Source organism: Sciurus vulgaris, assembly GCF_902686455.1.
Source record: "Sciurus vulgaris genome assembly, chromosome: 11".
NCBI classification, from domain to species: domain Eukaryota; kingdom Metazoa; phylum Chordata; class Mammalia; order Rodentia; family Sciuridae; genus Sciurus; species Sciurus vulgaris.
In genome coordinates, this window is record NC_136472.1 from 57613363 (window position 1) to 57639260 (window position 25898).

The following is a 25898-nucleotide window of genomic DNA, read 5'->3' on the forward strand; positions in this document are numbered from 1 at the left end:
ATAGGCAAATGGAAAATAAACCATGGTATATACATACAATGGAGTACTATTAAGAAATAAAAACGAATGCACTACTGATAACAGACCAGAACATGAATGAATCTTAAACGCATTTTGCTAAGTGAAGGAAGTTGAATCTGAAAGACTACGTTTTATGATTCAATTCATATGAAATTATGGAAAAGCAAAAGTATACAGACAGAAAATAGAACAGTGGTTATCATGGGTTAGAGAAGAAGAGAATGGTTAACTATGAGACAGACACGTGATATTTGGATGATTCCATTGCTCAAGGGTGGTGGATACAAAACTACACATATGATGAACCCATGGGAACTATATATTACAAAATGTGAACTTTAAAGTATCACGGTAAAAAAAAACCCAGGATGTTAGAGCATCCCAAGACTGAGCACAGACTAAAAAATGAATCTAGCTTACCCAAGGGTAATGTAAGCTTACTGAAGTGGATGGCAAAGGGAATAAAGGAACTGACCTGAGTAACTCTGGAAATGTACAAAAAAAATGTACAGTGTTTGTACTATAATTTGTAAGTTTGTTTCTCATAGGGGTATAGTAGTGCTTTATAGTTATATCAGGGCTGAACAAGTAAGCAAATAAATAGTAGCCAATGGTAATCAGGTTTTTCACTGTCAGAATTACAAATAACAGGTGGGCAATAAGAAAAACCTCAGAAAAATGGAGGCATGTCAAAGAGACACAGGAGTTATTCTAAAAGACCTCCCAATGGCCAAAACTAGAAAAGTTTCAGCAGCAAAATAAGTAATTGTATTATAACCTGAATTATAAACCATATGAATCCATTCTGACATGAAGAAATGATTTTAAAAAGGGGAGGAAGAGATATTCCTTATTGAAGAAATCCAAATAATACATGTAAATATTATCCCTTCCATGAGATAGAGTTTAATACCCTCCTTTTGTACAGGTTTAACTTAATGAATTGTTTCTGAAGAATTCAATATGGAAAGAGGGGAAAATACCTTTACTGTGGAAGATCTGGCAGACTCCACCTTAGACAAGAACAAAGCTGAGATCGCCAGTGATGTCATGTTGATGGCACGTGCCCTGATTTGTGCATTTCACCTTTGCGATATTCTTTCCCAAATCCACAGACCCCCATCTAAATATAAGGGAGACACTAGAGTCATCCAAATTAGAGGCATTCTACAAAATACCCAACCAAAATTCACAAAAATAAGGAAAAGATGATAAACTGTCACATACCAGAGGAAACTAAGGAGACGTGATGACAAAATGCAATGTAGTATCCTGGATTGGATCTTGGGACACTAATTTCTTGGTTTTGACAATGTATCCTGATTATGTAAGATGTTAACCCTATTGGTGAAAACTCTGTACTGTCTTTTGTAACTCTGCCATGAGTCTAAAATTATTCCAAAATAAGCTTTATTTTTAAAAAGCAAAAGAACCAAATGAACTAGAATGAATTTATTTTACATATAGGTTTTAGATCAAGAAGATACTTTGCAATAATAAAAAGAATATAATGTATATATTTTCCATGAAAAGTTTTCTTATGTATGATGTTTTTCTTACAAATCAAAAGTGGTAAGTTCAGTTTCACTACAACGTAGAAAAAAAGGATGAACAGTGTAATCAAGGATCAAGTCCCACAGTTTGATCTCACTTTTTAAATGATTGATATGTTAAATTAGAATCATTTAAATGTCTTAGATGGGTGAACTCAGTACCAAAAGTTGGCCTTGCATGTCCCCTCTCCCAATAATAAACACATAAAAACATGGCCCCACATCAATGGGCCCCAGGTTATGGGATCCTCCTGAATTTTACCCATCCTTCCTTCATGACCAGGAAACAAGTCATTTTCTTCCTGAAATATCCAGCTGTCTAGGTCTGAAGGTTCCTGCATTGCTAACCAAAGACCTTGGAACCCATGGCTCAAAATTGCTCTTCACCACAACCCCTGATCTGCTCAGCAAGCCTGCCTTCCAGTCAATAAGTCACACAGGTGGTAGTGTGGCAGGCTCTTTTCTGGACAGTGATGATGATTTGCCAGATGGAAAAAGATCAGGCCTGTAGGTGAGAGGCTGGGGAGGAGCTGGTCCCAAGCAACTTCATGATAAAGTAAAAGGAAGGACAGAAGGGAGGAGCTTGCCCCATGGGATCTGCTTAAAAGGAGCTAATGGCTGTTTTATCACTTAACCAATTAAGTGTTTCTCCTAAATATAATTATCAAAACAAGATTACAAGGGCCATTAGAGGAAATTATCAGGAACTTTTGTTAGGAGCCCTTCCTAAAGAATGCCACAGAAAACCAGAACCCATTGAAATTCCTGGTTCCTGGATGGGCACCTGCTTTTCCTGTCCCTTTGGTGCCAGTAAGAGAGACTGACAAAGACCAGAAGAATGTGGAAGTTACCCACAGTCCCACTCAGAGACATGCAGGGAGTCTCTAGAGGCCACACCCATGGATAGGCATCAAATATACCTCTACAAGAAAATGAAAAATCTCTGAAGTCTTACCTGGAAGAGACCCAGAAAATAGAGCTTGTGATGCCCTGTTTCAGGAAATGCTTGCCTGCGCTTCTGCACACCTGTTCATGCTGCTTGAACTGGGTCACAGGAATCATCTGCCAAGCCAAAGGTTGAGTTGCCCTGAGCTGACATTGCTCCTAACCACAACCCCAAGACCTGAAACATGGGCCAGAGCAATCACAGCAGATGTTGAGATATGGTTTTATGAACCAAATGACCAGAAATGAGGAACACGCTAACTAGTGATCAGAAGCTATTCTCATGAATCCCACTGTCTCTTGTCCCATCCTGAAGCCAGGCAGCCTGTCACAAGCAAAGTCTCCAACACCAGCCTCAAGAACAACCAAAGAACAACCACATGCATCAGGTTATAAGAAGGAAGCAAGGAAAGAAACTGGGAAAAATTGGGAGGACCTCAGCTGGCATCCTGAGGCACCCCAAAGTGAAGATAGCAGTCACACTGCAAGCTGCTAGCTATTTCCCTTTTCTTGTCAGGTATTTTAGGTCTGAAGTTGAGGCTAGAGAATGTATGAAAGCTGTTTAGTTCCTGTCAATACATATTCATTATGCAGGTACTTGGGTTACTGCATTGTTTAGATCTGGGGCTGTCTAGGCTGCAGGGAAAAGACATTCCAGATACTACCATGCATCAAGGTCTGCCCCTGTGGACAGTCAGTGGGTTAGAGTAGGCAGGGGACACTATGAGCTGGGGCAAGAGGTGCAGGCAGAAGGGTAGACCTTCATGCATCCTCCATTAGCAGAGCTCAGAGATGTAGCAGACCAAGGATTAGAAAGGGAAGGGTGACTTTTTCTGCCATTTATATGCTGTCCAGTCCTTCATGCTCAGCAGAAGGTATCACAGGGTAGGTTCAGGGTCCTGCATGCTCTGCAGAAGGGATCCTGTATCTCTATTCTGGCGGTGCTAGGGCCAGGCAGAGGCTGGGTTTTTTTCTAGACTTAGAGTGCACAAGAAGTTGGGGCTAAAAACGGGTACTCTCCCTGATTCTGTGACACCATTCACATCTCCACAGATGTTCCAGGACTATCTCAGACACTGATCTATCTACCCCTACTCCTGCAAAGGCTCACCTTTACCTTGTCAATATGAAATAAAGGCTCCTTTCAGATGTGAAAGAACAGCATACAGCATACAAAAGTTAACCAGGGACATTTCTCCACATTTCTCCACAACCCGAGCCTCTTGAAAGATCAATGGTGTCCATTTCCTACCTTCATATTTATCTACATAGTCCAATCGTGGTCTTAGAAAAAGCTCCCCCTGTGGTGAAAGGAAAATCTACATACTCCTATTTTTTTAATCTATCTATTTATTTATTTGCTTATATATTTATTTATTTATTTATTTATTTTGGTACTGGGGATTGAACCCAAGAGTGTCTTATGACTGAGTTTCATCTCCAGTGTTTTGTTGTTGCTGTTGCTGTTTTGTTTGTTTGAGACAGAGGCTTGCTAAATTGCTGAAGTTCTTGTGAAGTTGCGGAGACTTTGCTGGAACTTACAATCCTCTCCCTCAGTCTCTGGAGTCACTGGGATTACAAGCATGTGCCACCACTCTGGACAAATTTCCTGGTTTTTTAGCAGTTCTTAAAAGCAGAAATTTTTGGTAGTCTAACCATAGTCACTCCAGCTGCAGCTCACCTCTATGTTCAGATGTTCAGTGGAGCCTGAGAACAGTTAGGCCCCACATTCTGCTACACAGCACAGCTGCTGGACTACTGGGAAGGTGAATTTTTCATGCCTTCCTGGGGTAGGTCCTCCTGGATATGTCAGGGCCAGGTGGGGAGCCTTACCTGACCCTCTGTCTCCTGCTCCTGCGCTCTTTCCAGCACACTGCCTTCACCTGCACCAGTGCAGCCAGAGGAGGTGCACTTCCTCCTCACTGAGTACAGTCAGGTCTGGACTGCTCTCCAAGGTGGAACTGCAGAGAGGAAGAAAACCCAGTGCAGACTCTGAGCCCCTGCCTGCCTCGTCTCCAGGATAACAGGCTTCTGCTTCTTCCTCTGAGTATATAACCACCCTAAATCTCAAGGGTCAAGGGTCAAGGCCTGAGGATGGTGATTCACCAGGAGCCAAGCACTGGTGTGGTCTCTAAGGAATAGAAGAGTCTGATTCCAGAAGCAATGGGGGGAGTGTACACTCCTGGCTGGGCTGTCTCACCTGAAGGGTGCCGCCTGGGACTGCCCATCTCCTTAGGACCAAGATCCTGAGAGGCAGAAGGGAGAGAATTTCTGGGAGCCCATGATGATTCTCTGAAAGAAGAGAATTAGACTACCATCAGACATAGTTAATCAATCACAAAATGGACTCATTGTCATACCTCTCTTCAGTTTTTTGAGATAAATGGGTTTCCTTCTCTTTCTCATGAATGGAGCCAGGCCAGTTATGGTTAAGTTTCCTGTATGTTTCCTGGAACCAGGTCAAAAGCATCATACCCATTTCTGGAAGGAGTTTCTGTCTAAATACCTGCTTTCTCTCTACCATGCCTAGCTGAATCCACCAGCCTAAAGAGGGATCCAAAAGTTCCCCCTCTCTGTCCGGAAATTCTTAGAGGATGTCCTGGGTTTCCTTAGCTTTCCATAGCCAATGTAATTTCCTAGCTAGGAGTCCCCAAATTTCCTCAGGCTCCAGGCCCAATTTTCACATTTTTCCATTCCTTTACACTTCCCCCATGAACTGCCTCTCCATGAACCTTTCCAGAAGTCTAAAACAACATGTAGACCTGAGGTGCAGGAGAGGGGTTGATCATCCTGTAACTTGCCTTCTTTGTAGGACTTCAATCTCTGGGTCCACTTGTTCTGCATTTGTGCAGGGGGCTCCCTGAAGAGTTTCCCAGGATCTGTGTCTTTAGGGACCCTTCTCTAATAGGGAGTATGGCACAGTGGCTGCAGACCAGGTTTACAGTGCTGCCTCAGCCAGTGTGACCAGGGCAAAGTAATTAGACTCCCTCTCTAGGCCTCTTTCATCTGCATCAATGGGTTGCCTTGAAGTTCAAAGGTGCCCATGAATGTAAATGGCTTGGAAGACTGAAAATGCAGGGAGATGTGTCCAGGTCTGAGGAATTGAAATTTTACTTGGGCTGGAAGGATCCAGCAAGGTACTGGGAAATCTGTAACTATCTTTCCTGGTGTTAGTTGTTCATTTATTTCAATAACACATTTCTAGTCCCGGGAACATTCAATGACAGATCTAGAGCCCGAGGCTCTAAATACAATCAGCCTAGCTCTCAGCAGGAGCTGAGCATTGCAGCTTTGCTTTAACTCAGATTCAGGTTCCTCACCATCTCCCCAAGGCCAGACTCCCTGATGCATCAGTCTCCTGGGGTTGCTTGCCACACTGACCTGACTTAAAGGCTATGGAGCATACTGCAGCATTGGGCCAAGCTCAAGCTTCCTCTGAACTGGGTCTCTACATGTGTGGAGGATGTCATGTACAGTGCCAGTCAGATTCTGAGTGCCTTGGATGCCTAGATCTGGCTTCTCCAAGCAGTGAGCTTGTCTCCAAGGGAAGTAAGAACTGTTGAGAACTGAAAGGGAATGAGTACCCAATTTACCCATTCTGAGGCTGACAGACTCTAAAACAGACCCTCCCTGACTAAAGGGGAGACCCAGAAAAAGGGTTGGGCTAATGAGAAGACCAGGTAGGCAATAGCCCAGTAGCAGGCAGACTCAAACCCACAGTTCACCTAACATTGGTTCCTCCTTACCTGAAACTGGCACTTTGCCCAGCACAGCACTGATCAGAGGGCCCCTCACTGTAGCATAGACAGGCTGGCTATCACCCAAACACACACACACACACACACACACATACACACACACACACACACACCTTCCCATGCAACCATCACCTAGAAGATAACCCTTCACTAACCATCTGCACAGCTGCCTTGAGCAATGGCCCAGTTTGCAGAGGTGCCAGGGCAAACCAGTCCAAATTAGTTCACCTGGTATCTCTCACTGCAGACCATCTCCCAGCGCCCTCTAGTGGAATGAGGGAGGCACTGGGGCCCAAAAGCCTCAAGGTGGTCTCAAACAGATGCTCCTGAACTCAAAATGCATGCCCCAGAGGGGTTCACCACTTTCCAGTCATTTGCTTGCTAACTATTCATTGTAAAGCCCAGCAGCTCTGACACTGAGAACCCATGCACATGCCACCAGGAGAATCTGCCTTGGCATTCACATAGTGTACTCACAGACCATCCTACTGCACACATGCTTCTCCAAATAAAACAAACTGAACAAATTAAACTTGCACCAGCGGACACTTCGCAGGGTTCAGGCCCCTGCAAGAAGCGAAGGTTCAGGGGTACAATGTGTCCCATAGCTTCCTGGCCTTGACTTCAGCAAACTGCCTGTGAAAAACAGGAGGGAGGACTCTGGGCGCCTAGGTAAAGTCAGAGGTTCCGACATCCCCAGCTGTGCCTTGGAGTCAGTCTGGCAGCAGTCATTCCTTTGATGCCAGCAGGGGGTGCTGTTTTATGCCTTGATGCCCCTTTTGCTTCCTGGGCTCAGAAAGTCTTTTCCAAAGGCAGGTATCCAGCGAATGCTCCCAGAAAAAGGGCATGTGAACTGATTTCGTACTCAGAAGATTACTCAGCCTCAAATCCCCATGTGCTTATGGTCACTGCTGCTTCAGACTCCCTGCCAGGCTAGTAGGCCAACAGTGAGTTCTGGGGAAACGTGCCTGGATAAATTAGTTGAAATCTAGCAAATTAAAACCATTTTGTTGCTGGGAACTGATGTAATTCCCAGTCAAGAGTAATTCCAGAACACATTTGCATTTTATATTTGGTCATTCCTTAGCTGGGAAAGCAAACTGCTGGGGCAGAGTCCCCTCACTTTATTTTGGTGAAGAAAATGTCCAGATAGAAGTGTTCTGTAAGTCCAGAACTAGAGTGAGGCAAGAGAGGCACTCACCTCCACAGCAAAATGTAAAAGTGCCGAAAATCTCAGGAATCAGATTAATATTTTAATGTAACCTTTTCAAGGCTAAAACTTAATACAAAAATAAATCCATGATGAACAAAAAAATCTACACTTTAAATAAACACAAGACTTGAAAGGGTCAGAAGTAGGGTGAGGCAAGTGAGGCAGGCTCATGTAAATGCCATCTCTAGTTATGTCTTCATTTAAAATGCTGATATTTTTGTTCTTCATAGATTTTTGCATTAATTTTTATTTTTTAAGATATTGCTATATTAGTCAGCCCTGTCAAGTTGGCATAAAATTAATCACAGTGTCTGATATTTTAGTGTCCCCTTAAATTTTATACCAGAGGAGAATGCCTCACTCACTCACCCTAATACAGTCCTGCTCACCAGCTTTTATAAGCACTAATTCTTCTTCCAACTTGAAACTATTCATGTGATCCATTTCTTGGAGGGGCTTTTCATCCTTTGGAATCAGTACTCCTTGAAATTCAGTTTGGCTTGTGACTTTACATCTCTACTGGGCTTAAGAAAAATGACTATTGATTATGCAGCTTTTTCTCATTATTAAAGCAGGACAGTTTTGTTGCTTTCATAATCCTAACCAGGAGCAGAATCCTTTTAACACCATTTCAGTCATTTTGAATTGTACAGTTCACTGGCAGTAAGTACATCCCCAAGGTTGTACAACCATCAGCACTATCCACTTCCAGAATTTGTCATCCAAAATGGAAACTCTGTAACCATTAAACAATAACTCCCCTCTCACTCTCTTCCTCAGTCCCTGGTAACCTCGATTTCTAAATTCTAAATACCTCATATAAATGAAATCATATAATATTTGCCTTTTTGTGTCTGACTTACTTAGCATAATGTCTTTATAAATCATCATATTGTGGCCTTACTTTTTGAAGCTGAATAATATTGCATTATATGTACATACTACATTTTTGTTTATTCATTTATATGGTGATGGACATTTGGGCTGTTTCCCCTTTGGCCTATGCTGCTATAAACTGGCATACAAGTAGGTATTTGAGTCATTGCTTTCAATTCTCTGGTATATACACCTAAAAGCATCATTTTTTTCAAGTGAGAAATTATTTTTTTTTTAACATTTGCAAAAATTAAAATTCGGGAAAAAATATTCTTATACAATTACTATATTTCTTTCCTATATTTTATTGCCACTGCTTTTCTCTAACAATTGTGCAGTATGTAAAGTATCTGGGGAGACAGTTGGAGATTCCTGTGCAGAAAATTGATAGGTGAGTACCGCTGGGACCAACAACTGAAAAGGGGTGAAAAAGGGAATGGGGCAGAAAGAACGGATGAACTGTACAAGAAAAGTTTATCCTGCAGGAGGCTCTAGAGCTGGGCTAGGACTTCAGAGCTGTGGTGCCCTCAGACAAGAAGCACGAGTCTTTGAATTTTCCTGGAATAGGGGCAGTTTCACTGACATATGACCTGTGTAATCACACAGGACTTCTACACTTAGAAAAGTCCCAAGCTTGGCTTAAAGCTCTGGTGCTATTGGCTTGAAATTCTTAATACTTTTGGAACAAAGGACCCTAAATTTTTACATTTCTTTGGTCCCAGCAAATTATGTATCCAATTCTGCCCTTGATCATATATATGAAGAGAATTATTTCTTCAGGGTCTGGAGGGACCCAGACCACCAAGGCAAATGCCTCTGACTGAAAACCATTCTCAGAGAATTATTCATCGGCAAACTATCAGCGACCTTTATTCCAGGGAGCTGAAGGAACACACGCCTCAGTTCTAAAGGATAGGTTTGGGGTCTGGCACTGTGGGTGCACACCTATAATTCCAGCAGCTTGGGCTGGCTGAGGCAGGATTGCAAGTTCAAAGTCATCCTCAGCAACTTACTGAGACCCTCTCTCTAAATAAAGTATAAAAAAAGGGCTGGGGAAGTTGCACGGTGGTTAAGCATCTCTGGGTTCAATTGTTGGTACCAAAAAATAAATAAATAAAATAAAATAGAGGAGAGGTTTGGACAATATACATCAGCATCTACTACAAAGAGTTTCAGCTATGTAACACTTTCACATAGATGGAATTACAGTGCATGTATAAACACCTATCGCCTTTGAACCTAACATCACAGCACAGACATTTTCAGTGATACTTCTTTGTCTTCACAATTATCCTTTTGTAACTTCAATGTTTCAAGAGTAGATGTTTTTGCCTAATAATTTCATTTTCCTCAGTTGCCATTTTCTATATCTATTTTATTTTTCTCATCCATTATTTTACTACCAGCACTTCAAATTTTCTGTGGCAACAAGGGATACAAATTTATTGCCATACTGTTTCAGTTTTCTAACTTATTGCTATATAACTAATGTTATAGTAAATATCTTCCTTTATACAGAACTTTCTGTATTTGGGATCATATTCTTGATGTAGATTTCTATAAATAGAATTATTAGCTGAGATAGGCCACTAATAGCTTTGGATACAAATTGCTAAATTGTTTTTCAAGAAATATATTAATTATATACCTATGGAAAAAGCAATAACAGTTTTGTGTCATCATGGTCATTATTATATTTCTTTCTTTGCTCATTATATTTTTTAAAATATTAATGAAATATTTCTTGATCATTTAATAGGAAAAATGACACTTTAGACATGTTTTAGTCAGAAATTTACTATGAAAAACTTGAGATACTCAGAAGAGTTGAAGAAATTGTATAACAAATGAGTACCTGTTATATAAATATATTGGTTATATTTGCTTTAAAACCTAAGTAGATATCTACTTACTCATCTGTACATGCAACGATGCATATTATTTTTAATGTATCACAAAGTAAGTTGCATGCAACAGGACACTTTACCCCTAAACACTTTAGTATGAATATCATTAAGCAGAATTTGATTGTGCTTTTTTGAGGTAAAATTTTGTTATAATGAAATGCATAAATCTTAAATGTACAATTTGATGAGTTTTGACAAATTCATATACCTATGAAATATAAATCTCTATCAAGATACAGGATGTTATTGTTAACTCTGAAAAGTAATGCTTCATGCCTCACTTTCCATCAAACCCTGTCCCCCAATACCTGTCTCTCCTCCCAGAAGCAACTACTGTTTTCACTTTTTTAAATCAAAGTTTATTTGAACCAATTCCAGGACTCCATATAAATGAAAGCATAAACTATGTACTGTTTGGAATAAGGGTTCTTTCACTTAGCATGTTTTTTGAGATCCTACCGGGTTGTTGCATATACAGCTATTTTCTTCCCCCTTTTAATTGCTGAGTAACATTCCATTGCATTAATATACCAATTATTTATTAATTCTCCTGCTGATGGACACCTGAGTTGTGTCTGATTTATTACTTTTCTGTTATATATTTCAGAGATGTTTAATTTTAAATTTTTATCATGAGTGAGGCTAGGTATTTTCATTATGTTTGTTTACTCATTGAATTATATATTGACTCATGGTCTTTGTATTTTCTTGGAATTTCAAAGGTTTTATTATATTTTCTTAAGAGTCTTTTTAATAGTAAAGGTATGACCTTCGTAACTATCATGTTTGATATTTGACCATTGCCTAACTTTTGTTTGGCCATTTAAAGGCCGATTCTCAAAAGTTACTTATAAAATAAAGGCTCTATTTTATAATGTGTTCTAAAACGATCTGAGAGAATTAACTATATGTATTTTAAACAAATTGTTATCCTTAGGAACTTAATATCACTGCTATCAGTATACACACACACACCTGCACACATGTGAACATTCACTCATACACGAAACCTTCCAGAGAAAAAATGGATGGTTTATATATTATTTTAAACTCACATGTAAGTTCTAGGCTATATTACTAAGTTCATAACAGGGCTGGAGAGATAGCTCAGCTGGTAGAGTGCTTGCCTTGCAAGCACAAGGCCCTGAGTTTGATCCCCAGTACCGCGAAAAAAAAAAAGAAAGAAAAGAAAGAGTCTTCAACTATTGGGGCTAGGTTGTGGCTCAGTGGTAGAGTGCTTGCCTAGCATGTGTGAGGCACTGGGTTTGAGTCTCAGCACCACGTATAACTAAATGAATAAGATAAAGGTCAATTAACATCTAAAAAAATTGAAAAAAGCTTATTATGAAGTTCTGAAATTAATATATCATGTAGCCAAAATGCATCTTCTTAGTTTACATTTGACCTAAGATAATAGTTACTGACAAACTATATTTCAACGCTTTGATTAAAATGCTGCTTTTGGATCAATCCATGTGCAAGAAAGACAGTAGCTTTTTAAGATAGGCCCTTTCTTGTTGGTGGTGTTGGCAGGCTTTGATGATTTCTAATTAAGTGTTTCAAACTGTACAGAGATTATGGTTTTCAAAGAAGAAAGCCCAAAGCCTTCTGTCATAGGGCCTAATGCATGAGAAAGAAAATGAAAGGACTGCTAGCCTGCTGTATATAGGATATATCACAGCACTTGTCACATCCAGATAGTAGGGTACCCAGATGGGGATTCTGCTTATTTAGTGGTCTAGTAGTGATCAAATTCTATGTTTGGAAATCTACACCAAGGCAACTATTTCAGACAGAGAGAGTCTTGTAATAAGGAAGATGTTCATTATAATACTATATGTATAGCTTTGCACAAGCAAATACAGAGAAATTTTGAAAATTTAACTGTAAACCTAACTGCAAGATTGTATTCTAAAGGTATCAACATATAAATAAGATGAAAAGTGCCCAAACTAAGACTTGATACCAAAATTGAGATTTTTGTTCTGTGAGTTGTTTAACCTGAATTCAGTAATATCCCCAATGTCTAAATCTACAAGTCAACATTTACACAATTCCCCCATAAGCGTTGTACAAAAATATATTCATCCACAGACATATTTCTACTACCAAGTTTTCTAGGGTAATGGATGTGATCAAAGGAAAATACAACTATGTATTTATGCTTGGATCAAAATGACTTATAACGAGATAAATAAAATAAAATAAAATGACAAGTATATAAATTACCCAAAGATACTATATGGAAAATTTCCAATTTTATAGTAGAAAATTATGTGTTTACCCATTTATTTCATAGTAAATCCTAAATAATTAAAGAAAAATCCTAAATAATTAAAGAAAACTGCCACAGCAGAAAATTTCTCATTTTATTCTGCATAGATAAATCTGCTTAAACAAGTCAATCTATTTTGCTTAAATTGGGAATGAATTATCTTTGAATTGATTCTAGAGTGGAGTACCTCAGAGTATCAAATCTTAGGGAGGAAGTACCAGGGTGTTGGTTAGCTGAGTATCCCCATGAAATAGCAGAAATGGCTCCTGGTTTTGAGGAAGATGATGTCTCTAAATTGGTGTAGCCTTTGGAAAAATTGTGAAGGGAAAAGTTTCTCGCTGAAACTTCCTTGCCCTGCATCTTTTTCTTAAATCCCCAAACCCACCACCATCATCACCATTGCCACCACCACCAATAAATCAGAGCCATCATGCCTCCCATTCTGTCTTGCCTCCAAATGTTTGAATAAACTTGTTCCATATATGTAGAGTTTTAGGAATTTCCTATCACTATATTCCAGGGATTACCACCAGGGTTTGCATTTTACAACTCAAACCTATTTTGGGGAATGTTTAACTCAAATAAATTTTTAAAGATAGCACTTCAGGCAATGAGGTGGGGAGAATTCACAGTTAAAGGGAGACTTTTCATAAGGGTCCCCAAATCCTACCCAAGAGGCACCAATAGTCTGCCAGTACCACCTCAGTGCCAGGGCCCTAACAACACTGTGAAAATCCAAATGTAGAAACCCAGTTCCCACACTCCTTTGTAATCAAAATCATCATTTGAATACCCTATCTCCCAGGACTGGGGTGAGCCAAGTGAGGAGTTCACTTTGGAAGCAAAATTTAGGGGGCACCAAAAAGTTTGGTAACTAAGACAATATTTTATATGCAAAACTTTAAAATTAAAATTAAGGCAAACATCTGAGATGAAAAAGATGTCAAATTCTTAATGAGAATCAGTATTATCATTTTTTTCTTTTGCCTTAGGTTCCAATATGGCTCCAGTTTAACTTTCCTGAGTTGAGTATGGATAATAAAATGGGCAAAGGAGAGAAACTGGTACTGGGGGAACACTAGGGAACAACCATTCAGAATTGCAGCATTCAAAAACTGTTATTGTCATCCAATTACTGCCTTATGGGATGTGTCCTGGAGAGACAGTTCAAATCTAGTCCACTTCTGCAGCTCTATCAAGCTTAATAATTTATAAAGAAAAGAGGTTTATTAATCTCACAGTTCTAGAGGTCCAAGAGCATGGACCAGCATCTGCTTGGCTTCTAGCCAGGACCACATGCTAGTTCTATGGCAGAAATCAAAGGAAAGCAGGTGTTTGCAGAAGAGATCACATGACAAGGGAAGAAACAAGAGAAAGCTGAATTTGCTCTTACTAAAAGCCCCCTTTTAGGAAAATTAACCCATCCTCATGAGGTGGGCTAGAAGAAATACAAAAGATAGGTAGAAAGGATTTTAAAAAAAAAAGAAAAATTTAAAAATATATAACCAGTAGAAAGAATAAAAAATAATTTAAAAAATGTATTACTTGAATCTAAAAACCTCATGCTCAAGTTCCTCATGCCTTCACTCCCCAAGCCAGTTCTTCTTCCAGGTTTGTCACTCCCAAATTTCTGAGAAATCTGTAAATCTTAAACTTACCAGAAATATACCCACTTATAAAAATTACCTTGTGTAATGTAATTGGCCTACATAAGTAGATTAAACAAAGAAGAGATATAATATTTTATGAAGCCTTAATCTAGGGTACTTTCCAAACATTATCTACTTACTGATCAGATAATGGAGATCATATCAACTTAAGGATCTTGAGAACCACCAGACCACCATAAACTGTTTTGTGATCACCAGACTGATGTCATCTCCACCTACCTTCCCATAGCCACCCTTCACCAAATTTCCTTTTAAAGAAGAACCCAAGGATCCAAAGCATCTCTCGAGATGACCTGCATTCTTCCTTGAATGTGTATTTCTTGCATCTTCTTTCTTTCTTTTTTTTTTTTTTTTTTCTCTCTCTGCGATAAGGTCTCAGTAAGTTGTTTAGGGCCTCACTAAATTGCTGAGATTTACTTTGACTTGTGATCCTCCTGTCTCACTCTCCTCAGTTGCTGGGGATTTCTTGCTTTTGTAAATAAATCTCTGTGCCTCTAACACATCCTTAAACTGATTTCCAAGATGTTTGCTGAAATCTTTAAAGAGACTATATCAAGCATTTGTAACAGGCAGTAGGTGGATATTATGTGGGAACCTATCCTGTGAAAATACCCTGTAGGGATTTTGTTGTTTCTATTCTCCTTTGGGTCTCCATTGCTTAGGACACCAACACAAAGTAGTCATTCAATAAATATTTGTTGGGAGGGAACTTAAGATAATGAGGACATAAAGCCTTTACCCAAATTTAAATCATGATTACAGGGCAGTGTTAGAAGAAGTCCCAAGCCCAGCAAGTCCTGTTTCAAGGAATTGCCCAATTAAAAACAGGAATATAACAATATGAAACAATTGCTTAATTCTAAGTAGTAGAAATGGAAAATTTGAGTCATAAGTACAATCCCTGAGCAACTGCAGACAAGAGAGACCTCTGACTACCAATAAGTAACTAGTTTGGAAAGACCAAAGAGATAACCTGAGTTAATCACGTAAACAGGGCTGACTCATCACAATTCTTAAAGGATCATACACAGAAAGACTATGTAACCGGAAAAAAAAAAACGGATGAGTGAAGTAGGAGAAAAGAGTAAAACTATTTTCTTTTTATATCAATGGGTGAACTCTAAGGAAAATCTGAAAATTTTCAGGTTAAAGACTGCATCGTTGATAACTCTGCACTCTTCCTAGTCTTTTAATACACAGCCTTGATACCTAAAAAGACACCCTAAAAAAGGCTGGCCTCCTAGGAGACAGGATCGGCTAACCGAGTGAGTGAAACTGCCCTGACCCGTAGTCAATGTCCTGGTGACAATACTCTGAAAATCGGCCCCCGGGCTCGGTGCCCGCTAGGTTGGTGCTCACCTAGAGCCAAGCCAGCTTCGGAGGGTTGCAACCCGCACACTGAGCGGGAAAAGGAACCGAGGTACTGACCCCAGGGGCCCAAGCGCCCTACACTCAGCGAGCCAATGGTCATGGAGCTAGGGCGGGACCTCAGGGTGCCCGGCCAATGGGAGTGCGGCGGGGCTGGCAGGAGCGCCTGGGTCGCAGCGCGGCGGCGGGGTTCCCAGCCCCGGCAGAACCGATGTGGGAGCCTCTGGGGGCTGCGGCCGTCGGCGCTGCGCTATTCCTGGTGCTCTTCGCGCTGGGGGTCCGCCAGTTGCTGAAGCAGAGGCGGCCAGTGGGCTTCCCCCCAGGGCCACGGGGGCTGCCGTTTATCGGCAACATCTGCTCCCTGGCCGCCTCAGCCGAGCTTCCCCACGTCTACATGAGAAAGCAGAGCCAGGTGTACGGCGAGGTACAACCCCGACGGGCCGCGGGCAGGGAGGGCAGCTGTCCTGTCCTCGGGCCGGCGCGGGCTTTCCTCCCTGGGGAATCTTTCTCGGTGTGCCGGCCGCCCTTTGAGGGTAACCCGGTTCGCAGGCCGGGAAGGGAGTTGTCCTCTACCAAGCGCCTCGGCCCCCTGCCCGCTCTCCGCGGGGTATCGCAGCGCGACTTTCCCGCAGCCCTGGGCGCGCGCGCCCGTGCTCCTGCGCCTGCGCCGTGGGGTCCGCGGGCCCAGCCGCAGCGTCAGCGGGTGACAGGACCCGGGGCGTCGGAGCCCGCTCGGCCCCGTGCGCTTGCTTTAGGTTGCAACTCTCGGCCTGTTCAAAATTCGAGGCTTCTTGAGTTCTAGGACAGAATTAATGATTAGTGGACGGTTCTTCGATGTTCGAAATTGACAAATGATTAGTCTAAGCGTTTGCTCTGCAGATTAAAAAAACGTAGTTGAACGACCCTGGCCCAGAAGTGTGCTCTGGTACATGGTTTGAAAGTACGGATGAATGAATGACTAAAACCCGCTGCGAGGGCCCTACAGCACAGCGGGAGCCACACTAGCCAGGAACATCCTAACATGTACTTATGTGCCAGTGTCACCGTCAACTCGTTCTCATTTGAAACTTCCTACCCGGTGAGGTGCTTGTGGCTTCCCCCATTATTCACAAGAGAATTATGACACGGGAATGCTAAGTGACTGGAAGGAGAAAATGCTAGAACTCATGCTTGTATTTAGAAGATTATCCTTCAGAAGGAAGCAGAAGTTTCCAGACCCCTGGTCAAAATTTGCCTGTTTCGTTTTTAATTACTTACAGTCATTTATATGTAACCACAAGCTGTGATCTTGCCTGGTGCTGGAAATAAAAAGATGAAGCAGGAATACTGGGACATATTTTGAGGAGTTACAGTCTACTAAGAGGGAGAAAATTGATCTAATCATCCACCACAAACTGAGTTAAGTGCTTTGAAGGAAAAAGCATAGGGCCGTTTGGCAATTATATTTCAGGATAATCTTTAAGTCCTTATTGTATATATCTACTTAATTGTGTTGCAGGTTTGTGCTTACAGTAATCTTTAGAAGAATTAATTCTAGTTGTCTACAGCTCACTATGTTTTACAGTGCAAAAGGGAAGCTGGACTTAGGTATAGACAATACATGTGATTCTCAGAATCTGTTTTCCACCTTCTGATTGGTTCTCCAGGAATTGAGTTTATTTTCATGATTTTAATTTAAAGTTTGATCTCTTTGGTATCTGAACAAAACATAATATCTCTTGAGATACCATAAGATGTGAAAACATAAGACTTGAGATTGAGTCCTCTTCTCCCAGTTGAAACTTCACCTTTACTTCTCTGAAGCCTAAATTTTTCTGATATGGGTAACTGCAATAATGATAGCCAAAACCAATAAAGTGTTACTCAAATGTTGTTGGTTATTATATATGGTCTTCGTGTTTTAGTCAACTTTTCCATTGTGTAGCCAAAAGACCTGATAAGAACAATGTTAGAGGAAGAAAAGTTTATCTGGGGTTCAGTGTTTCCAAGGCCTCAGTTCATAGCCAGCTCCATTGCTTCCCCAGAGGTTAGGCAGAACATCATGGTGGGTGTAGTGGAGGAAAGCAGCTCAGGACTTGGCACCAGGAAGCAGAGGGAAACTGTAGACCAGGGACAAAATAAATACCCAAAGGCACATCACCAGTTACCCACCTTCTCAAGCCATACCCTACCTGCTTACAGTTACCACCCACTGATTAGGTTAATATCCTCATAACCAAGTCATTTCACCTCTAAACTTTCTAAAATTGTCTCACTCATGAGCTTTTGGGGGGACACATCACATCTAAATCATAACACTTGGTTACTACACAAAGAACAGATTTATTAGGCCTACAAATTTAAAAGTATTTTTAAACCAGTTATTTGAAATAGTTTCTCACAGAATAGAGAATTAGGTTTTTCATGTATAAATATTTGAACTGAAAGAAACTTTGTATTTAATATAAATACTCCTGTGGGACAGGGTGAGTTGACTCCTGTTATAATAGGTTATGAATTAAATTATAAACATCTTGGAAGACTGTTATCCTGGGTTTAGACAGATCTAATTCAATGGATAAGAATTTGGCACGAGTAACTAGTTTTATTTGGACCATTGTTTGACATTATGGTTCTCTAGAAAGAATACTCTACCACAAATCAAATAGGGCTAAACTGTGCTAATAACAGCAAAAGGGGCAGAAGAAAAACAGAAAGAAACAAAAATGAGGATATGTGCAATGAAGAGTAGACACTATTTGCCTGATTGCCTTAAATAGCCACTAGACATTAACTCTTTAAACTACAGCAGCTTTTGAACTTTGTTTTGGTTGTGGAATACCCCCAAAGATCTCCCTTTATGTTGGAGATATTTCTCCATTCTCAGAAAGTAGTAAAGTTAGTATAAGTTGTTTAAATACTATACCCTTTTTGGAGGTAGAAGGAAACTATTATCTCTTTTACTTCAGGATTATTTATGGAAAGTAGTTTATAGCACTTATTTGGAAATAGAATCTTATTTTTCCACTGTCTTTTTAATTTGAGATGTGTGTTTACAGAAAAAACCTGGGCTTTAAAATTGCTTATGACAGTCACTTAAAATAATACCTACGTTTTGTGCAGACTGTGAATTTAATTCTTGTTCATAATTCTTGAAAAGAAGATAGCTGGTCTCAGGACTTTTACATTCATTTTTAAAGAAAATCTTAACTAGAAATTTACTACACAAAGTATTACCATTTCTTTAGAGAGTCACTGAATATTTAAATTTTTGCAGTGACTTTAGTCTTAATCTAGATTTTAGTAAGCAAGTGGCTTTGTCAGATTCTTTTCAAGTTAGTGCACTTAAGAATAATTGAAAACTTTTTATTTTTACAGCAAACATTAACTTTATGCAAGGCACTGAATGAGATTCTGTGAAGTATTCAAAAATAACAAAAAGATGAAATCACTGCTTCAAAGGAGTTCGTAATTTAGCAGGCAGAAAGCAGACAAGAATTTGAATGTTTATGGTTTAAGGTAGTATTAAATAAGGGCCATGGGAGCTTCCAAGCATGTATTGTGGTGGTTCAAAGCAGAGAGAAAAAGAGAGTACACCAAAAAAAAAAAAAAAAAAAAAAAAAAAAAAAAAAAAGGCACTGTGTGGAGGCAGGTTCTTAAGACTTGGTATAGTTTGAACAGTATGGCAATCAAGGGAAGCATTCCAGATGAGAAAAGAAACTGAAGGTAGACTGAAAAGTGTGCCACACACCATGGCACACACTTGTAACCCCAGCAATTTGGAAGCCAAGACCTGAGGTCGATTGCAAGTTCAAGGCCAGCCTGGGTAACTTAGCAAGATCCTATCTCAAAAAATAAAACAAAAAGGACCATGGATATAACTCAATGTTACAGTGTCTTGGGCCTGGGGTTTAACCGCAGTATTGGGGGAAAATAAAGAAGTGTGTCATTCACTTTGTAGTTTTCATCAACTGTACTTGGTACACGTGTTTGTTAGCCTGTGATGTTGTAATGATATGCATAAATGTCTCTACCACAATTCATTAATGCAACTTACCAATTGCCGTCCTATATTATTTACTATCTTAGGTGCTGGAGATATAGCAGTGAACAAATCAGAGATCCCCACCCTTATGCATCTTATAATCTAGTGGGGTCACACACAACAAATCAATTATAAAATATATTTAAAGAGTTTGGGGTATACATTAAGGTAAATTAGAAACTGGAAAATGCTAAAGGGTCAAATTTTAAATTGGCTAGTCAGAGCAGACCTCACTGCAAAGACAGCATCTGAACAAAGACTTAAAAGGAAATGAAGGAGCAAGCTATAAGAATATCTAGGGAAAGAACATTCTGAACCAAGAGAAGAATAAATACAAAGGCTACAAAGCTGAAATATGCCATGTTGAGAATTATGTATAAAGAGACACGAATGAAATTAAAGGGGCCAGAAAGGAGGCTGCTCTGATAGCATAAGGGAGACATGAAGGCGGCTTAGACTAAAGTGTTAGAATAGATTATACTGTCACAAAATACCTGAGATAATCACCTTTAAAAGAGGAAGGATTTACTGTGGCTTATGGTTTTGGAAGTTTCGGTCCATGGTCAATTTATCCTATTGCTTTTGGGCCTTTGGTGAGACAGTACACTACAGTAGGAGAATGTGGCAGATAAAGATGCTCACCTCGTGGCAGCCAGGAATCAAAAATGAGAGAGGAAGAGGAGGGACTGGGGGCTTAATATCCCCTTTAAGGGCATCCCAATGACCTAAAGCCTCCCATGAGGTCCTAGCCCTTAAAGTGTCTACACCTCCCAGTAACACAAAACAGGACTGAACCTTTAATTCAGAGGCCCTTATGGGACATTTAAGGAAGTTCAAACTATAGCAGAGGTAATAAGACATTGTCAGATTCTGTTTATTTTTTGAAAGTAGGAGCAACATGATTTCTGAGTAGTTGGATATGGTGTTTAGGAGAAAATGTATCAGCATTGGTAATTGCAAGGTTTTGAACCTGAATAACCTGAAGGATAGATGAAGTGGTTTTTAACTGAGAGTAAAAAATTCTGGGTAGAACTGGTTTGGGGAAGAGAAGTGACTTGAAGATCATAGAGTGACTTCTAGAAGACAAGGCAAACACTCCATGTATTGCTGTTTACATCTCTGTCAGCATTTTAATTAGCCCACAATAAGTACTAAAAACTACTGAATAAATCAAGGAATGCGTAATCCTAATTTTGGACTGTTCCATAGATCAAAGCAGTTTGAGGATATGTTTCCACAAATTGAATATACACAAGTTTAATAAAAACTCCTCCAGTTCTTCCCTGCAATAGAAGAATATCTCAAATTCTTGAATAAAGGTGGATTGTATAACAATTTTCTCAAGCAGTGGGTCCTCTTTGATTTTTATAATCCCTAGTGTCACAGCCTGAAGCTTTATCTTGAAATATGTCTCCTCTCTGTTTTACCTTCATACCAATACAGCTTTCAGTGCCAGGGGTTTTTGGCTCATCCCTATGAAATCATCAATTAGTGTTTTTTGTTTTTTTCTTTTTTTCTTTTTCTTGCACCAGGACCTATTATTTAATGTAGTTCTTTTATTATTTCTGTTAAAATTATATTTCTGGGAAAAGACTTTCCTTTAACAGCACTACATTACTGCTTTGGGAACTGAAGTGTTCCCTCTTTGTTTAGCTGGTAGCCATTCACTTTGTGAATAATTACCATTCACTTGTTTTCCTAATACCACTACTTATGGCCAGCAGTTCATGCTCTTTCCCCAAGGTTCAATGTCCCTATTGCTCAGTTCATGCCCACCCTCATGCCAAAGACTCTAGAGGCCCTATTGCTTTGTTGGAGTTGATTCTCTTTCACTTTGGTCATGTTTGTCACTTTTACTGATGTAATGCTTCTGCAGAACTTTTGTTTTCTGCTAAACCTAGTGTTTTCTTCTGAAGCTAAATCTGCTCTGCCTCTTACACGGAGATAAGGTTTTCTTAGTATTTTGTCTGCAAGAAGCTCTCAGGCAACACCTGAGAGGATAAGCCTTTCAGGGTGTTTTCACATCCCACTGATAAAGCAGCATTGTTTCTCACTAGACTAGGCCCTTATATTGGGGTAGTTATAGTAGACTGCAGGAGTTGTGACATTGTGAGTGAGCCTGAGGTGAGACATATGATAGATAGTTCCAGCAAGATCTCTTTTGCCTTCCTTTTATCTAAAACACAGCCACCTGTTCTGCGGTAAAGGTCTTTCCTCCAAGGTAAGGTTCCTTTAGGGCCTTCTTGGTTAACTTCATGAAATACAAAGAACTGAATACAAATAAGCATGCTGCAATATGTTTATACTTCCAAGTTGTCTCTCAGATCATTGATAACCTCCTCCCTTACCTGTGGTTAAAGGTCTAAAGGGGAAGATGGTGCTGCTGATTTATTCATATTGGAAATGAAAAGAGATTCCTGAATATTAAATAATATTGAGGTAATATTAAATAATTTGAGGTGGAATAAATCCTAAAAGAAAAAAAAATTAAATCAAATACATTTTCTGTGATCACACTGAAGTTCACAGAAGTTAAGTGTTCTGTATTGGGTCTTATATATATTTAATGGCAAACCTCAAATTAGAACCCAGGCCTGAATCCAGTACTCTTTCCATTATATTGGTATAAGATTATGGTTCCCAGGCACTGGATGGTGTAATGAATCACACTGTCTCAATATTGTCAGTTGAGTAATGAGTGCTTAGATTTTTAGGGAAGTAACAAATACTGAGAGAGCTGGGCTTAGTACATATGGATTTCCATGGTTATATTTCTCTATATATTCTGCTATTTAAATGTTTTTCTTCTCAAAAGATTTTCAGTTTAGATCTTGGAGGCATATCAACAGTGGTTCTAAATGGCTATGATGTAGTAAAGGAATGCCTTGTTCATCAGAGTGAAATTTTTGCAGACAGACCATGTCTTCCTTTATTCATGAAGATGACAAAAATGGGAGGTATGTTTATTTTCAACTATTTAGTGGTCTACTAAATTATTTTAAATTATATTCCTTATTTTAAGCAATTTTAGTTACAATTACAGCATACAGTTGTATGTTACAGCATACAGTTGGGATCCTTGTACTGATTAACAGGAAAGCATTTATATACTTACTTACAGAACTTAGTATTTGAAGACCTTAGTATTTGCATTACCTAATATTTTAGACTACTGAATGCTAATTTTATTGTAATCTAGTTCTATTAAATATTATAAATGTTATTTTAAAGAATTAGCACTTAATAACATCTGCAGGTTTCAGGAAACAATTAAGAATACACACATTGAATCAGAAGTGTTCTTTGATGCCAGTCTTGTACTTGGTGACATTTTTACTATCATTTTGTTTTTAAGCTTACAAAACTTGAATCAGCCTTTCTAAACTACTAATCATTATTCTATGTAAATGGAGAGTAGTGGGGTTTAAGTAAAGAACTGGTTTGCATAGCTTAGGGTTGAACAGTGTTGGATGATTCCATGTTCAACAAGGGAAAAAGGCTGGAAGTTGACAAAAATCCATAAGAATAAAACCTAAACTATAGAATGTTGAAATCACATACAATGGTTTTGGTAGTATAAGAATTTGTACAAAAATGGTGTTGTAGTCAGCTTTTTCATTGTGGTGACCAAAAGACATAACAAGAACAATTTTAGAGGAGGAAAAGTTTATTTGGTACTCACTGTTTCAGAGGTCTCAGTTCATAAATGACCAACTACATTTCTCTGGGCCCAAGGTGAGGCAGAACTTCATATCGAAAGTGCATGGTAGAGGAAAGCAGCCTGGGACATGGCAATCAGGAAGCAGAAAGAGATCTCCACTCACCAGGAACAAAATATAAATCCAAAGCACACCCCAGTGACCTATCTCCTCCAGCTACACCCTGTTTGCCTCCATTTACCACCCAATTAATTCCTATGAGGGAGTTAATTCACTGATTAATTATAACTCCCATCATCTAATCATTTCACCTCTGAATCTTCTTGCATTATCTCACACATGAGCTTTTGGGGGAACACCTCATATCTAAACCATATTGAAACAGCTTCACACTTTGTGTGTGTGTGTGTGTGTGTGTGTGTGTGTGTGTGTGTGAGAGAGAGAGAGAGACAGAGACAGAGACAGAGACAGAGACACAGAGAAAGACAGACAGAGACAGAGATATTGGGAATCGAATCCAGGTCTTTGCACATGCTAAGCAAGTGCTCTACCACCAAGCTATATATTCCCAGCTCCACACTTACTTTCAAAAGAAAATTTAACAGTCTCTCACTTTTGATAGCCTAAAAGGCATTGATTGAAAAGAAAACAATAAGTTAAAATTTTATACTAATCACAAAACAAATCAACTAAAGCAAAGAAAGCACAAATTTTAAAGACCAGATTCACTTGAAAGCAATAAATAAATAAAAAGCACATCTCTAGCCTCTTAAATATTCTTACAAAAAACAAGTAGGCCAAAGAATAAACTACAATAATAATAGAAAACCTTTAAAGAAATTATGAAAATGAAAGCTGATGTGATCAGAGTAATATATAAGACAAAATATATATTTTTCAAAGTTATAATTTTGTAGTTTAAACTGTTTTTATCATAAAGATGAAACGAGTTTTCAAATTAAGGTTTTCAAAAACAGTAAGAGAAAAAATAAGTAGATAATGATATATGTCATTTTAAGGTGTGTGTGCACAGACCTTGGAATTGGAAAATCATGGCCACTATTAACCCACTGTGGGAATGGGAAGAAGTCGCCCTTTGGGTGGGCTCAGCAGGATGCCCAGGCCCACAGCTTGGCCAGCATAGGGTTGCCATGAACAGTGCTCTTCTCTCCCTTCTTGTACGTGTGTCATATATGCACACGTTTCTCTAAGGGTCACTGTCATCCTAGTGTTAGTGTCATCATCTCCTCTAGTCTGTACTCAAGTATCACCTTCCAGTTGAGGCTCTTGCTGACTACCCTGTTTCTCTTTGCTTACTATATAATTTACCTGTTGTCTGTTTCCTACTGGTAGTTCCATAATAGGGATCTTTGTCTCTTTTGTTCGCCCATAAATCCCTGATATGTTAGAACACCACCTGGAACATACATGTTCCATTAATACATGTTGAATGAATATTTGTTTCCTGAATAGTCACATGGAAATGTGGAGAACAATGAACTATGAAAACAAGATTGCTATACTAAATATCCCCTTAAGTACGGTTAAAAGAGCCAGGAGTGGTGGCACATGCCTGTAATCCCAGCAGCTTGGGAGGCTGAGTCAGGAGGATTGCAAGTTCAAAGCCAGCCTCAGCAATTTAGCAAGACCCTAAGCAACTTAGTGAGACCCTGCCTCAAAAAAAAAAAAAAAAAAAAAAAAAAAAAAAGTGAATAAATAAATAAAAAGGGGTGGGGATGTGGCTTATGTTTGAGCACCCGTGGATTCAATCCCTGGTATCAATATATATTATATATTTATTATATATTATATATTAAATATATGTATATAATGTGTGTGTGTGTGTGTGTGTGTAGGTAGATGAATACATATTTAAAAGAAAAAAAATTTGATGGTAATAGGGATTGAATTCAGGAGCACTCTACCACCAAGCTATATCCCCAGACCTATTTATTTATTATTATTTATTTATTTGGCACTGAGGATTGAACTAAGGGGCACTTAGCTACTGAGCCACACCCCCAGCCCTTTTTATTTTTTTATTTTGAATCAGAATCTTGCTAAGTTGTCCAGTCAGACATCAAATTTATAATCCTCTTGCCTCAACCTCCTGAGTTTCTGGGTTCATAGGGATTTACTACTCTGCCTGGATGATTAAATTTTTAATAAGCTCACATTTAAAAATTGTGTAAAAGTTGTTTAATTGTAAATTTTGTCTATACCTCATGTATACAAGAGAACACAAAACTGTTGTGTTCATCGAAGGAACACCTATGTCCCTGTAAATAATGGAATTGCTAGTAAAATACTTGGTTTTTAGCTTTATTTTTTTGTACTGGGGATTGAGCCCAGGAGTGCCTTACCACTGAGCTAAAACTCTTGTCCTTTTGTTATTACTATTTTTTATTTTGAGGCAGGTTCTCAGTAAGTTGAAGAGGCAACCTCAAGCTTGTGATCCTCTTGTCTTAACCTCCCTGAATCACTGAGATGTTAAAGTACATGTTATATAATACATACACTGAAGATTCTGGGCTTTTTCCCCTTGATAGTTCATTTAAAAAGGAAATTTTCCATACTGGTTGCCTAAGAATAACTATTTAGAAAAATCTGAGCTTCATGTTTGCTCTTT

General features: G+C 39.2%; 1 protein-coding gene across 6 annotated transcripts in view; it reads left to right on the top strand.

Moving 5' to 3' along the window:
* Positions 1 to 15751: 15751 nt before the first annotated feature.
* The window catches only part of CYP2R1 (cytochrome P450 family 2 subfamily R member 1), an 84935-nt gene continuing 74788 nt past the window's right edge, over positions 15752 to 25898 (top strand). For all 6 annotated transcript variants that reach the window (XR_013757767.1, XM_079104243.1, XM_079104244.1 and 3 more), the window contains exons 1-2: positions 15752 to 16010; positions 22426 to 22567. Coding sequence is in view for 5 of the 6 variants with exons in the window: in XM_079104243.1 (XP_078960369.1) it covers positions 15798 to 16010; positions 22426 to 22567 (355 nt within the window). In the remaining variant the exon portion in view is untranslated. The remainder of the gene's footprint in view (positions 16011 to 22425; positions 22568 to 25898) is intronic.